This window comes from Anser anser (assembly GCF_964211835.1).
Source record: "Anser anser genome assembly, chromosome: 3".
NCBI classification, from domain to species: domain Eukaryota; kingdom Metazoa; phylum Chordata; class Aves; order Anseriformes; family Anatidae; genus Anser; species Anser anser.
Window position 1 is genome coordinate 2,443,423 of NC_139722.1, and position 16,354 is coordinate 2,459,776.

Consider the following 16,354-nt stretch of genomic DNA (forward strand, 5'->3'; position numbering starts at 1 on the left):
GCTCGGCGGTGCCCAGGGCCGGGCCCAGAGGCCCCGGGCCCAGCCCGGAGCCCCGGCGGCTCCCCCTGCCCCTCAGGCAGCACCGCTGGGCCGGGCGGGTGCCGGAGCCCTGGCACAGGCTGCCCCGAGAGGGGCCGGGGGCTGCTCCTTGGAGAGCTCCCCGAGCCCGGGGATGTGGGGCAGCCCCTGGGGGGGGGCTGTGAATAATCCCCTGAACCCACAGCAAAGCCCCTGGTTCCCCTCACCCCAGAGCACCACAAGGTGGGCCCTGGATCAGTTCTGTGACACAAGATCTGAAGCAGGCCACAGCAGTGGTTTTCAATGCATTGATTCACTGCCATTATGTTAATTAGAGACAATGAGCACCTGGCGGGAACACCTGCCCAAAGCCCCAGAACTTGCCCCAGCCTGAAGGCAGAAGCCTCCAGCAGCAGCAGCACTCAGACCTCTTAAGCAATGGGAAGAGGTTTTTTTGTTGTTGTGTGCTTTTTTCCCCCCCAGTTTTGGGAGGCTGCAAGCAGTGGACTTTTGTAACCTATTGGGGAACGGAAGGAGCAGAGTGAAAAGAAATCCCTGCTGTGACCAAGGAAGGGCAGGAGCAGCATCAACAGCCCCTTGAATGGGCTGCAGTGCCCTGGGGAGGGAGCACAACACCTGCTTTTAGTCAGTGTGAGGACAGGGAAGTCTTACAGCTTTCCTCCTTGGCCATTAGGCTGTGATGAGGGCTCCCACAGCTGAATAGTTGTAGGTAAGGGGATATTTCTCCAGGCCCCGTAGAGGAGGCAGGATGAAGGGGAAGCAATGCCGTGGCTTTGTGCTTGTCTACGGGAAGATAAGTTGCAAGAAACACTACAGGAAACAGGGGGAAACAGCCTCATTTGAATTGGCGACAGACCACAGCACCCTCAAGAAACGGCGCTCCTGTCGTAGTGCTGGGAAACATCTAAAAGTTTTGGTGATGCGAGCTGGATCAATAAAGCAGAGACAGGCTCTAAAGAAGGAGTTTATTTAGGTACTGCAGGCTGCATCGCATGTATAATACAATATTACAGTAATTTAGTATTGTACAGAAATAATTAAAAACTTTACAGCTCATTACAAAGTATCTTTGGATTTTTAGCTCATTTAAAGTACACCAATCAACACGTGATACCACAGTGTAAATATCCACTCCTTATATACAGACCCACTACATTTACAAAAAAATCAACAGAAGGAAAGACGAGCGGGAAGAGGCTCCCAAGACACGGTGGGCATGAGTGGGGGTGGAAAAGCAAAACGTGCAGGGGCTGCAAGAGGCACATACGGGGCACTTTTGGGGTGCCCTGGGGCAAAGCAGGGAGCGCGGCTCCTGCATCAGGGAAAGGAGGGATGGATAAAAGAAATACAGGAACAAGACACTTATTTGTCACCCCAGCTCAAGAGGGTTTTGTAGTGTGACCAGTCTGCACATTTACCTACCACGATCTTCATTCCCTAGAAGCTACAGAGACTCGAGGTCAGTGCGAATCAACCTCCTCGCTGCACTAGTTGCTGACCCGGGGATAAGGCACTGCGAAAACTGAACTTCTTGTGCAAAGAGCTGGCAGTGCCAGCGCGAGGACAACACAAGCACCGATATAGAAAAGAGACTCTTCGGCAGCTCCGGTACAGTGTGAACAGGCCCGTGCATCGCCCAAGCTCGCTTTGGATCAGTTTTCGGGACCACCAGGCACAACGAGCTGGAGGCTCTTGGTTCGTAGCAGAGCAAGGAGGTGCTGAGCCTCCCAGCCTGGGGCTGGGCAGCTGCGTCCAGGCAGCAGCACAGTGGGGAGGTCTGAGCCCCTGCACAGCTCTATTTTTTAAGGACGTGGGCAATACTCCCAGGTGGGACTCGTTTCTCTTAGTTTTCCTCAGCTAAACTACATCATTGAACAGCAAAGAGCCAAGGCCCCTGAGCCGAAAAGATATTATTTTGGCCAAAAAGATCAGAACACCGCAAGAGTGTTGAGCATAGCACAGTAAAAAGTCTTGGCTTGGCTTAGAAAAACCCACAAAAACGCCCCACAAGAAAAGCATCCTCTCGGCTGACTTGGAGCAAACGACCCTGCACGGCCAAATCCTGCTCCACGTGCAGGGGTGTGGGGGTACCGAGCTGCTGACACGGGCGGCCCGCCACGTTTTCGCCCCACCAACCCAATTTCCTACCCCCAGAAACCGAGACTCGACCACAGTTCACAGATACAGAAAGCAAGCTGACACAGCCGAGCAGACACAGGAGATGAGACACTTGCTACAAATTACACTTCCTGCATTAAATAGTATTCTTCCCTGTATAAAGTGCATGAAAAATCTTGGAAAAAAATATGCATAGCTATTAATGCGCCAGCCTCTTGGCTGGGCTGTTCCAGTTAAGAGCACCTCCTCCTTTATGCTGAGGATAGAGTGTTTCTATTGCTAGTTACCAATTTAAAAAAAAATAATAACAAATTTACCTTCATGGTTTAAACTGATGCTTTCTGGTTAGCTGGTGCAGAACAACAGATGGCTTTGAGCAGAGGGATGCGCACTCACTGTGCCCAAACAGAGGGAAGCATCTTGAGAAGAAACCTCAGGTGGCTGGGAAAGTTGGAGGGGGCAGGAGGGAGCCCGAGAAGTCCTCCAAGAGCGTCCTCATGGCCAAATCGGATTTGTCTGGCTTTGGGGAGCTTGTGCCGTGATTTGGTTGGGATAGTTGCATTTTCGGGGGGCAGGTGGGATTTGAGGAGAGGCTTAGTTTCAAAAGTCAAACAAGACGGTGAAAGCCAAAAGCCGTATTTAGGATGTTTGCTTCCAGGACCATTTCCCCTAGAGGAGGCAGCAAGCAAGTGCTGTTCAGACCAGGCTCCGTGCCCCTCTACAAACGTACAGCACGGTTTTGTAACGCGACTGAGGGCGGGTGGAAGAGGAAATCCACCCCCTATCAGTTGGCTGCAGCCTCCAAGCACATGCCCCAGATGTGCAAACATTTAAATAAGTCCTTATAGAGTCAAAAGTGTAGTTAAATACGGCCGGAGGAATTTATAGCGGGTAGAATCCACAGCGAACTGTTAGCCCAGCTGCTGCTGCTTCACCCTTTCACTGCTGCACCTTCGATAAATCAGTCCTGAAGAGGGTTCAGGAGGACTTGGACAGCTTCTTCCCTCCTGTCCTCCCCCAAAGGGGCCACCTCGCAGACACCGAGTTTCAAAGATATCCCTAAATCCAGTAAATGAAATGCTGAGACTATAAAAACCCGTCGGTTAGGGGGCTGCTTCACATTAGCTAACATTCGGTAGCACATCAGAACAAAGTGCAAGTAGAAAAAAACCTTAAAGATGGGGTTTAGAAAACACACAAGGCAGTATAAGAGGCGCCGTGTTAATTAGCGGGTGGTCTTTCATCAGCAAGACTCATCACACCCCAAAATGTTGTCTCCTTGCATGGATCACGTCTATAAAAACAGTTATAATCTTAAAAAAACACCCAAGGTTTTAGCATCTGAATTCCTTACTACTAAATTTCTCCCATCGTCTGGGCTTGAAAGGACAGGAGCTTCGTGCAAAGGGAAAGGAGAACAAAACTGTACACTAAAAATGCCTTTAAAAGCCGGTCTGTACATTATATATTAAGATTTCTCTATGAAAATTTAGGAGACGCTGAAGCTAGTTACATAAAGCCGAAAGGATACACGAGTCCCTGGCAGCACTACGCCTGCTGCATTGTAACCCGTCCCGCTTATTTCAGCTACAGATTAGTTTCTATTTTAATTTTATTCCTTCTGCATAAATGATATTAATTACAGTAAATCAGCATAATTATCTCCTTCACTAAGCATCCCGATCTCCTTTGATGACAATGTATCTCTCCCTTGGACCTCTGAACCAGATGGCTAAGGCACTTAGATACCCGTGTGCTACACGGACAGAGACTAGCTACGTCTTAAAAGTTTAATCACGAATTCGGCATCCTAAATATTCCCCATGTAGATAAAACGCCTATTGCTCAAGCTGTCCAATCCCCCCGTGATTAGTTAAACGAGATATAAACAGCTCAGAACACACAAGCCTGTGGTCTTCCTTGGTTTGTTAGAAAAAGGAGTGCGTGTACGCCGGTATGTGCGCACGTATACACGCACGTGTACAGCCACACGGAATTCATGGATGTTAAAAACTAGCGAGGGGGTACCAAAAATAAAATCAACTGTTAGGAAAGCCAGGCCAAACCTCCCGCTTTCCAAAAGACTGGTCTGGGGGAAGACCCTGCAGCTCTTCCACCGGGTTGGTTTTCGTGTGCGCTGCTTCCGTGGGAGCGATGCTGGCGGGGGGGCTGGCGGAGCTCCTCGTGCAACGTCAGGCGGCGGGCGATTGTAAAGCGCAAACATTTCTCATTTTAAAACAATAAATACAAATAAATAGGCTGGATTCATCCCCTTACCAGAATCCTGTTTTGCAAAACTGGGTTAAAAATAGTCTGGGCAGGGTGCTCCCGCCTCCAGCAGCAGCACGGGGTCGGGTTGGGAACGGGGCAGCGCTGCGGTGCTGGTCCCTGCAAAAACCCTCCTGGCCCAAAGGACAGGGGGAGAGAGGATCCTGGCCTGGTGAGCACATTGAGTAGATCACAGAGAGCAAATTCGCCCAACTCCCCTCTTCCGTAAAAAAAGAAGGGATCAGAAATATTGCAGGGCGGGCCACGGGACTCATCTCGTTTCCAACACAGCAGCAATAAATCGGGTTGTGCTGCCTGCCCCAGGAGGAGGGAAGGGCAGCAGGACAGTAATCACAGCAGGTCCTGGTCCTGGCTCACCTAGCTTTTTAACAAAGGGGTTTGGGGGTTCTTCATAACCAAATAGAGTTTTATGTTCCCTTCTCTGCCTGTCTGGAATCGTTACCTTGCCCTTTCATTATGTATTATGCAAGACAGACACAGCTCTTATAAAATTATTTTAAAAAAATGAGTTATTTTGGGGACTTTTCTTTAGAATTGCCAGTCGCACTTTGAGAAGCACTAGCACGTGGGTAGTATTTTGTAGCTACTGGAAAGTCAAGCTGTAATTGGAACAATTCATGTCTCTTCCCTCCCCGAAAGGTGGAGGAGAGCCGAGCTTCCAACCACCCACCGCCGCCAGCTTTCGCTGCCTGCCATCGGGCGTACACCCAAGCATCACGAAACTCCGGGTGTAGATCCAGCACCGTGACAAGGCAAAGAATTAACGTGTCAATCACCCCAAGCAGAATAAAAAAAAGACCCTTCATTAGTGTTTGCCACAAACCAGGAGTTCGCAGGGATGCTTCAGCTTCCCGAAGCCGTCAGATCTGCTCCCCGGGCTGCGGTGCAGGCGGCTGCGGTGTGTGTGGGGGGGGCTGTCTCAGTTTGCCCAGGATTTCCTGTTCTCGGCGTTTTTCTGGCTCTTCTCCAGGCGAAGCGGGGCTCCTCCTTCCGATTTAGCCAGGGCTGTGAGCGACGCCAGGTTGGAAGCCGAGCCGGAGAAGTTGCCGCTCCTCCTGTTCTCGGCGGCCGCTCCTCCCTGCACCCTCAGCCCCGTGCTCCGTCTCCTGGCCGGTCCCGTGGCCTTCTTCACTCTGCCCGGTTTCACGAGCAATCCGTAGCCCGGGTTGCACCTGAAGTACTGCTTTCCGCCGATGGAGCCGTCGTTCTTACCTGGGGCAAGAAGAGGAAGGAAGGTGACACAAAGCGGGCGCGCTCAGGGTCCCGGCACGGCAGCAGGGATGCGATCCAACTGCGCTGCCGTTGAGCCACGACTACAAAACACCTAAACTTCGAACGAATAAATAAAGGTGACAGAAAAAAGCATAACGCCACAAGGTTAGAGTAAATAGAGATTTTGTCACACTAGGTTTTTGTTTCGTGGCTGAGGGTGGTGTGGATATCTGGAGAGGCGGATGGGTGGCACCCGCACGCAGCGGCGCGCCGGGTGTCGCGAAAGCAGGGATGTGGCTGAAAAACTGAACCAAGGAGCCACCACAGCACCTTGTGCTGAAAGATGTGCTGCCACGCCGCAGGGAAGAAGGGCTTGGTTGAAAGTAAAAGCTACCGTGATGGTGGGAGGCTCGAAACTGTTATACAGAAGGCTGGGTGGTTCGGGCAGCCCCTGGCACTGCATGGGGACAGGGAGCCTGAATGGGATGCTCCCGATGCTTCCTCTCTTCTCGCTGTTCTGGGGAATCCTTTATTTCAGGAAAAGTGTTGAAATACAGAAAAAAAAAAAGAAAAAAAGGAATACACGCATTAGTTTGTCACAAGCAAAGTATCTGGAAGAAAGGAAAAAGCCAATTAAAAGAGCTCTGGAAGTTGAGAAGAGCAGTTTCTGTGCCATAAAACCTCCACAAAACAGAAAAGCGTGATCTCTTTATGCTGATGCCGTTACCTTTTTATCTCTCCCTGCAAAGCATTTAAAAGCCTCACAAACACCGTCCTGGGACCGCTTCTGTCTGCAAAGGCAACACCACGAGGTACAATAGCTCTTCATCACCAAAAGGTCACCCGCTTTGTTTTACGTTTCCTCTCTGCCGCCGCCACAGCTCCGGGTCTGATCCATCCTCATGAGGACAGGGTTGGACTTCTGCCTCCCCTCGATGATCCTCATGGGTCCCTTCCGACTCGGGATATTCTATGGTTCTAAGTCAGGGACCCAATCCTTGGGTAAAATATTCAGTAGCATCAGCGGTTGAGTCCTCGGCCAACCCCAAATCTCGTAGCCATCAGACATCTTCCATGGAGGCTTACCGGGGGTGTGCAACCAGCTCAACAGCCCCAGCAGTGCGAGCCAGAGGAGCCAGACAGGGAGAGAAGGTGACTTTTGAAAATGGGAGTCTACAAATACATCTGTTTTTAAGATAATTCAGGACTGAGAATTGGGACTGCAACTTTCAGAGGGATTAGGGCTACCATTTGCTTTCTGGGGTGGCAAACCCCAGGTGGTTTTCAGTAACCAGCTGCTAAAAAAAACAGCCTAGTTTACCTTTTATGAGAACACCATGTGTGGGAAAGGTAACTGCTCACTTAAACGGGACTTCTGGGTCCCCGACACACCATTTGTCTTGGCGAACAGCTCTGTGCAGCAGAGATGAGTGTGGGCAACTCCTAGGGAGGTGCTGATTCACCAAACATAGCCCGGAGTTTTACAGCTTGGTTAAAAGAATTGAAATCAGGAGCTCTAAGTGCCCTTGGTAAACCAAACCCTCTTGCTATCAGAGGCAGTGGCACCTCCTGCTCGCCTCCTGAGTTTGCCACCAGCACGTCCTGGCTTCCCCCATCCTGCCTGCTCTCGGGTAAAGGAGAAAATGAGCACCACGAAAGCTGGCGTGAACCTGCCGAGGAAAGGAGTTGTGAAGCCTGGGGCTCCAGCAGAGAACAAATGCCAGCCGTCACCGCCCGCTCTCTCATCTCCTTCGCTTTAAAGTGCTTGTGCTGAAACCACAGCTTTTCTGCACCACGCTACGATGGCACATGTGAGCAAACCTCCCCAGGGATGGCACCTTGCTCCTAAAAATGAAGTGTCACATCAATTCTGGGAAGCCTACAGCTGTACAGGTACGAGTTAGACAAGAATGGCAAATGAGAAGCTGAAAGAAACCTTAAATCACCTGTATTTCCTGGCGGTCAACGTACAAATATTTCATACTTCCATATATATATATATCTTTAGCAATTTCACTGCTTATTTTAAAAGAGCTTGTGGGAGACCAAGTAACTTGTTAGGAGACTTGACGTCTTGTTTAGCCTAAATTCCTTTGCTCATCTGAGTCCCACAGCTCCTGCTGTGCCTCGGACGCCCTTATCCTCAGAGCAGAAGCCCAGAAGAAGGCCCTTAGGACACAAATACTGCAAAATGCAGATTAACGAGCCGTGTTATAAAAGCAGATGAGCTTTTTCCCTCTGTTGCAAGAGGCTAGTGAAGTAACTGGGAACGGACACAACCCAGAGGGCAGGGAGACTAGGATTACAAGGGCAGATTGTAAAAAGATTACAGCAGAGAGGGACCTGTTTTATTTCCCTTCTCGGACTACCCAATAATGGCCAATGAAACCCTTTTAGAAAAAAGCAGCATTAAAATGAACACTACTTTGCACCCACCCTAGAGGATATTTTACCTGAGGGTAAGTCCAGTTCCACACCAACCCACGTTCCCTCCTGAAAGTCTGTGGGCCCAATGTATCTAACGATGCCTGTCTTGTTTGCACCGACTGTGACATATTCTCCCTCTTTCAGCCACTCGGGAATTTCATTGGCGTCCTCGGAGTCGGAAATCACTTCCAGTTTTTCTTCCGCTGTCTCCGATCCATTACGGTTCAGCCCGCGGGCGGCCAACGCGCTCTTTTCTCCTTCTTGCTGCTCTTCTGGGTTTAGAGGACAGGGGGGATCCGTCCCCAGCATGCTCGTAAAGGACTTGAGCTCTGAAGTCTTGACTTTCTGGATTTTGAAGGGGGAGGCTGCAACAGCGGGCTGGGACGGTTGGTCGGGATGGATTTGGGATTTGGGAAAGCCCAGTTCAGAAGCCCCAGAAGCTGTTTCCTTTTTCCTCAGGGCTTGTCCTGCTGACTCCACCGACTGTTTGGATAGCTCCTTCTTTGGAGAGGAGGTAGGAAAGGCGCTTTTTGCATCGCTGCCTACAAGGGCATCACTTGCCTGCTCCCTCTGAGTCACAGGAGATGCACACGATTTGGATTTCAAAGCCTCGTTGCCATTCACTTCAGGGCTGTCTTTTGGTCTCGTGTGAGCGCTTTGAAGGCCGGCAATGGGCTGAATCTCTCTCTTACTGCCGAGGCGGCTTTCTGTAGAGCTGTCCGAGTGCCCTGGCACGTCAGAAGACGAGGCCTGGGCCGCAGCAGGAGCTGGGAAGTCACTCGAGGTAGGAATTTGTCCCCCTGGCTGAACCACGGCATCGCTTCCAGCTGCGAGGGCTTCCGAGAGGGTGGCTGTCGAAACGCTGTGAGAGAAATACCCGCTGGAGGCTTCACTCAGAGGGCTTGGAGGCCCTTCCTGGGAGTCCTGGGCCTGGGCATCTCCCATGGGCTGCTGCAAAGGCACTTTGGGCGTCTTTTCGGGACTCTTTCCTGCCTCCGATGTCTGTACTGCAGCTTCGAGGGGCCGTTTCCCTACCTCCTCTTGGTTCATCTGAAACAGAAGAGGATAGTGACCGTGGAGCTCTGATATCCGAAATATCTGGCCTAAAAGGACAGATATAAGGCCTCAGGGATGTACTAAGGCCTCCAGCAAATCTAAATCCCTCCATAGCTGCAATCTCCAGAAGATGCAAGTTGATCTCAAGTCAGCTTTACAAACCTGGGAGGATTGTCAGCTTATTTCTTCCATTAATAAGCAAAGTGTCAACCAAAAGAAATACGCTCCCCAATATTTACTGAAAAATTATTTATATTACAGGAATGGTCATTTGCTGTTTGAATAGCAGGATTTATACGGAATTTGAAAACGGCCACGATCCATAAGTCTCTCTCAGTTATTTGGCTTAACTTTCAGGACTGATAAATCATCCCCTTTCCAACTAAACTGTCACTTACATCCCCGTTTCCAAATGCCATTCCCACCTCAGGGCTGCCAGCACCACACACTCTCAGAGTATGAAATTAACTGCACCTCGTGAGATTAACAGCCCATTTTAGTGATGTATTTCTTGGCTGTAAAGTTTACTAAATCTGATAGATCAATATCTTTTGCCAGCACATGTACTCTAAAAGATTAGGATGTCTCTAAATCTCTTCGGAGGGGAGGGAGGAGGCTGCTAATACGAAGAAAAAAAAAGTGGTTGGAGGAAGGCAGATTTGTGCATATCCTCCCTGTTAACTCTCGAGTGTACATTTTTTGTTGACTGTTCAAAATTTTGCGTTTTTCCCATTTAGTGGTAAAGTGTCCCAAACAACGGGGTTTTCACCTCGTTCTGAATTCCTTCCACTGGGAGGTTAAGTGGCGTTTGAAGAAAGAGGGATTTGATTGAATTACGAGTTTCAGAACCAAAGGCCAGCTTGCAATTGCTAAGTGAAATATAATATAGATAAAGTTGTTTGAAATGATGCAGCAGATTAAAAACATTTTTTGCTTTTCTATGGGGTGGGTGCTGCACATGTGGGCTCTGGAGCTCTGGTCTTGCTTCGGGCTTTCCCTTGTGAGCGTTCAGATAACACGCATTTTGCTAAGACAATAAAAGCAGTGGGAGAAAGCTGATTTGCTATTCATAAGACTGAAGTTCTGCTGAACTGTGGGAGATCATAAGGTCTATTTTCCATCCAGCTTAGCAAGAGCCTTTTTTCACGCCGATATCATGAATTGGCTTGAAATGTAAAATCAAGAATAAAGCTCAGCACTCGGAATAACAGACTCGTTCTGTTTATAGAAAGCATCAGAGCCTAGCAATTTGTCTTTTAAAGCACCACAACAGCTAAATTTCAGCTAGCTAACTGCAAATGCAATCATGTGATTAGCCAGGCTTTCAGATATAGAAATGCAACCAGCAACCTACGGGAGGACTTTAGCAGGACCTAAGAAAACACAACAATATACACAGGACCTAAGAAAACACAGCAAAATACAATGCATTTAATCATCTCACAGTGAAGCAGCACTAAAAGTGCAACAGGTTTTAAGTAACTATCCCAGCAGCAGCTTTTACTGCCTCTGGTTTGCAGAGATGCAAACATGAAAGCTGTTTCTTAACATCCCAGGGCGTGCTCACCTGTTTTATCTTCGCAGCACTGGCATCAACACTGGCAGACTGAACCATAATTCGCGGGACAGACTGCAGGAATGAAAAAACAGAGCATCGTTCACTTAAAGGGTTAAACATTGTCAAGCTGGTAAACATTAAGACTGATATTTGAAATTTCAGAATTGGCAAAAAGGACGGAGCATCGCTATCCTAATGCATTCTGCTGACATCCTCTGAAGGGGCAAGTAAAAACATCAACCAAGGCAACAGAGGCGTCCCTGAATTTTGGCAGAAAAGCAACTACAAGTACAAATTCATAGCATACAAAGTTTTCTTTTGTGAGGTGGTGGAAGATGCCACTGAGCAACCAAATGACAAAGTCTGAGGTCACGCTAGCCTGGCTAGCGAAATCCTCACCTTCAGTCCCTCTCCAAAACTCTTTCTCCATCTCCTATATCTTAATTCAGTTAAGATTTTAGCATTGTTTAACCCGAAGAAGCAGCAAGAAGGAAGATCTGGGCATCCTGCTTTCAAACAGGACACCATCAGAGTGACATCTACACGTGCCCTTTGCTAATGATCATATATTGGTCCTGTGTCAGGACCACTTCTGAGTTTCCAGAGGACCTTCTCTTTTATAGCTTGGGGTTTGACATGAAGCCTTTGACAGCAAATGTTCCTCACTTGCTCTGCATTCAGTTTTTTTGTTTTGTTTTTGTTTTTTGAAGATATGAAATAATCACTTGAAGCCGTCTCCTCCGACAGGAACAACAAATTGTGTTTGGGGAAAGGGACCTTCTGAAAAGGAAGCACGAAGAAGAGAAAAAAACAAGCAGCTCTCTGTAGCAGTGGTAAGTAACGTACTGCAACCTCAAGTTCATGCTTTCAGGGAAAGAGCTCTGTAAGGGCAATGTATTATACAATTTGGGAGCAGTCTGGTTTTTTCTTCTTCTCTCTTAGGGACTTGAGAACTCTTCTGCAGGCCGTGCTGATCTCCAGGCTGCTATTTCCAGAACTCCACAACCTGGTTAAAGAACCAAAATTTACCAACTGAAGAGAAAGGTACGCTTCTGTTGCATCCTTTCTAAGTAAAGCAGGAATACGACCAGTCCTCTCCCAAAAAGAGATAAACACCGGGGAAAAAAACGGCTATTATTTATGCAGAGATCGCTAGGCATTAAATAAAAATGCGGTTGTTCAAAGTAAAACTGAAGACAAAAGGCAGACAAAAACCCAACAGCTTCGCAGCGGATCAAAATCTTTTTTTTTTTTTTTGTAGACATTAAAGCTTCAGCTCACTGAAAGAAAGCAGGAGGGGGGTTGCTCGTCTTTACACCTGCTAATTGCAAGCAGACCGCTGAAGTGGGGAGCAGAGCAAGCTGGCTCTCTTTGGGGTGCCCGAGGTATCAGCATTTTGACATCTTCACTGTGATCTTCACATTTTGAGATCTTCGCTGTGACATGGGCTGGGAGCAGGGGGTGTCCAGAACCAGGACAAACTAACGAAGCCTGAAAGAAGCACAGCTTTACAATTCATTGTCCAGTGGTTTTTGAGTCACACACCTCGTGTTCCAAAATTTCAGCTTCCTTTGGAATAAAGCGGCAATCTAAGCCAACGGTATTAACCTGAAAATGGCTGTGATGTTGACTTGTGTCTGAGTTCGGAGATATCTTCGAGCAAGGAGGTTCAAGGAGTGCTGTGACCTGCCCCAAGTACTAACTTGGACGTGCAAGGAGAACCTCATTGTCTTAACAGTCAAATGCTTCGCTTTAATGTAAACCAGAGAGGAGAGGGATTAACTTTCTTCTAAGTAAACACAGCACATTTTAGGTGTAACAGAGGCTTATCAGTGTCAAAGTGCCCGGAGTACTTGGCAGCACACTTATTCTCTCCTCTTCAGCTGTCTTTGAACCATGGGTTGGCCCATCTTGGAAGGGAGTGCGAAGTCAAGCCATTAACTGTCCCCTTTTAATGAAAGAAAAATCAGCAGGCACAAGGCATTAGGGCTAATCCCTAGGCAGGCACTTACACAGCACTTCAAACCTTTTGCCGAGGTGGATCTGAACCTCAGCCAGTAGCCAAGGCCCTCGAATTCAGATAATCCCAGTTCAGTATCTCCGTGGTCCAACACAAAACGCTGCATTTGGGCATCTCAGAAAGGATGTGTGAAGAAAAACCACCGTCCCTGTTGTTTCCACACTGCGTGTGAGGGGCAACAGCTTCTTCCACGGCAGACCTCGTACCAGGAACAAAAGATCTTACAGCGGCACCATAAATGAAATCGATCTTTTTGCCCCATTTTCTCCCCGTATACACGCCACCTCCAGGAAGCACTCCAAGGTAAAGCATTATTATGAGAGACAAGCACTCGGAATTAGAATAAGAAAAAATATTTAATGATATTTCTCAGTTCCTTTGGTATCCTTTCCTCCTTTGTAAACAAATAAACAGGAGAAATTGTTTTTGTTTGCTTTTTTTTTCCTCTCTCAAAACCCTTCAGTCTTGCAGCATGTAAATCCATGAAATCTAAAATCTAAATAAAACCGTTACACTTTAATCATTCCTCATCAATTGCGAAGACGATGCTCTCCTCGTGATAGGATGACAAATCTCCAAACTCCTACAATAACTTTGCCAGGCAATGTTTAGAAAAACACGGAGAAAAAAGCAATTATGAGAAGTGGCACTTGCCCAACTTTGGTGTCGACAAGAAACAGATGGGCAGAAACACCCCCATTGGGGTAGCAAAGGTACTAAAACAAATCTTGGTCGTAAAATGTAGTGAAGTTACTTGAGGGGGGATATTTAAAACAATGTGTTTGACTCTCTGTGAAGACATTTACTGGATGAAAAATATTTCTGAATCGAGAGCCAAGTTTTGTCATTAAATGTGTGCAGATATCGACTGCTAAAGCAGACATATATTTACCCAATGGCAACACATGACCCTTTTACACTGATAATTTTTGGCACAGTTTCTTCAACCAAGCTGACAAAATACGGGGTAAGAGAGAACATGAAAGCAATCCACTTTACAGCGTCTCTGAACCCTTGTAGAACAAAAATTGTCTTTTTTTCCTAAGAGCTGCCACTCTGCGTGGTGAGTTCATAAGGATTTCTAAGGGTGTGCTTGCACAGCATTTGCTGGTCAGATTCGAGGTCAGTTTGAACATGCTTTCAGTGACCAAAAGCCACATTATTAGGAGTGATTAGGGAAATCTGAAGATCAATCCAGTGTGTCGGTGGGCTTGAATGCAAAAAGTAAATGTGTATCTCACCCCATTTAACAGAGGCAGCAAAATTAACCCCAATTTAAGTTTTTTTCCATATCGTATAGTACATGTATATAATGGCAACCTCTTCAATGGACTCAGAAAAATACATTTGGTATTTCACTGCCATTAAACATTTTGTAAGTGATTCTATGACGGTGCCTGATGAATTCAGTACAAAGCCTTTTGCCTTGATGTCACCAGATGAAAATCCTTCAGCGTTAATACACAACGTGCAGGAAGTTCAGTGGTAGTTAACAGAGTGGGCCCGTGTGTCCAAGAATTATCCTCCAAGCTCCAGAAATGGTCCAGCCAAGGTTACAGCAGTCCTATAAGGACATTATCAGCAAACTTCCACTGCCGTTGTCTGTGCTTTGCCATCCGCAGACAGGAATGACTGAGCTCAAGGACTGCCAGCCTGACAGTATTATGTTCACATCACCATTTAAAAGAAGCTATTGGAAACTTCTCCAGCAGGGCATAGCAGTTGCTTCATTAAATGTGGATTTAATTCAGTTTTGAGCGCTTGGGTTAAAATGCTTTCACAAGGCGCACAGCAATGCAGGAAGAATTCTGAATCCCTTAGCACAAAGCCAAACAGTCCATTTTATAAAGAACCCCCCAAAAACACAAATATTCCTCCCTGTCCTTCATTTTTAAAGTCACCGGTCATTCAGATATAAACCTGGACACCACAAGGAGAGCTGAAATCCAGCACAAGTTGTGTTTGGTGGTGGTTTTTTTTTTTTTTTTTTTCTTAAAGGCACTGTATATTTAAATATTAACCCAACCTTCTTATTTCACCTTCTAAACACGGAAGATTGCAGCTGGTAATAATACTTTTGCATTCTGCTTTTCTAATACACTTTGTGGAAAATGTATACATACACTATTTCTCAGTTATCTCATTCTAGGTCCAGGCAGAAAGATGAAAAGGGCAATTCGGAACCATTTTCAAGTGAGTTCATATTGAAGTTTCGGAGGTTTTCACTAAGAAGTTGAAAAGGCCAGCTTCCCGTACTCATTAAAAACCATTTGTAAGAGCATGATAGAGAAAAAGGAACTTAGAAAGAAATCAAAACACTAGCAACTCAGCCACAAGATCCAGCCATACATGAGCCCAGACGGCCACCAAGGATCTATTGAGCTATGCTGATTATAGCATCCAAATGATTCTTTATTTGAAACAGTGAAAAAAAGCCTTCTAGATTTTAAAAAGGGTTCTCTGAGGCCACATTATTTACATTTGATTAAGGAATGTAAATTTGAGCAATTATACTAACTATGCACCACGCACAGCCATGAAACCGCCGCTATTTTTTAATGCACTTCCAGAAAAGGCTTTTGTCTGTTCAGATAGCTTTTCATTAACTGCCCTTACTTTTACATTTTTAATTTTAATTTTTATATATTTTTAGATTAATTACTGTAACTGCATTGGAAGGTGAAAGAGAACAAACAGAGGGCTGCATTCTTGTGTCACGTCTGCATTTCTATACCATAAAACAAACATGAAGTACATTAGCACATGGAAATTCAAAGACAAGTGTGCATTTTAAGACAGCTGGGACTCAAGATCTCTCATTTAAGCCATGTGCTAATGAAGACATTTGACCATCCAACAAGGTTCTTGACTATGAAGGTGACCAAAATGCACTTCTGAAATGAACACTGGTCACAGGTATGAGCCACAGCCATGTCAAAAGCCAGAAACTGAAATACAAATATGTACATTTTTAATGCCAGCACCCAATGATGCCCTAAAATGAAATTATACGGGCAGTTCCTGGAGATCAACAGGGTCATAAGGTAAAGAGCAGTAATTCTGCTTGGTGCACACTATGAAAGCCTCAGCATGTTAATAAAAAAGACAAGCTTCAAGAGCGCGCACATAATATAATTAAGCAAAGATAGATGAAACTCTGATTCCCATCCACCTGCATATTTTAAGCAAGTGTTTTAAACTTTTCCTGATCAGCACGATGGGTTGGTAAGGCTTTAAATCTTGTACACTATGGTACCAAGCCTTTCAAAGAATAAACTAGGAAAATAAAAGGCAATTGCAGTAATCCAAAAGGTTTATTTTTTTATTTTATTTACAGAGTACTGGCAATTAATTGAAAGGCAGCAGATAACTGATAAAATAGGCATTTTCTAACTTAAAAGTATATAAACAGCTTCATCAGAAACCCATCTTTTAGGTACATAAACAGCTTCATCGGAAGCCGTTCTGCTAGTTACATAAAGAATCCTATTATGCCAAATTAATTCAATCTAACTAATTAGAGAGCAGGAAGTTCTTTCAATTATTTTATGTGCTGTCTGAGAAACACACTTGAATACGAGAGCAGATTTCATTAATTGCGGTTCATTATTCTCCAGATTAGTTACTAAACTTGC

General features: G+C 46.3%; 1 protein-coding gene across 4 annotated transcripts in view; it reads right to left on the reverse strand.

The window, feature by feature from the left end:
* Positions 1–990: 990 nt before the first annotated feature.
* The window catches only part of KIF13B (kinesin family member 13B), a 126,676-nt gene continuing 111,312 nt past the window's right edge, over positions 991–16,354 (reverse strand). For all 4 annotated transcript variants that reach the window (XM_083828642.1, XM_083828640.1, XM_083828641.1 and 1 more), the window contains 3 exons: positions 10,709–10,771; positions 8,112–9,135; positions 991–5,658 (listed from right to left, as the gene is read on the reverse strand). In XM_083828642.1, coding sequence (XP_083684768.1) covers positions 5,366–5,658; positions 8,112–9,135; positions 10,709–10,771 — 1,380 coding nt within the window. In that variant the 3' untranslated portion in view covers positions 991–5,365. The remainder of the gene's footprint in view (positions 5,659–8,111; positions 9,136–10,708; positions 10,772–16,354) is intronic.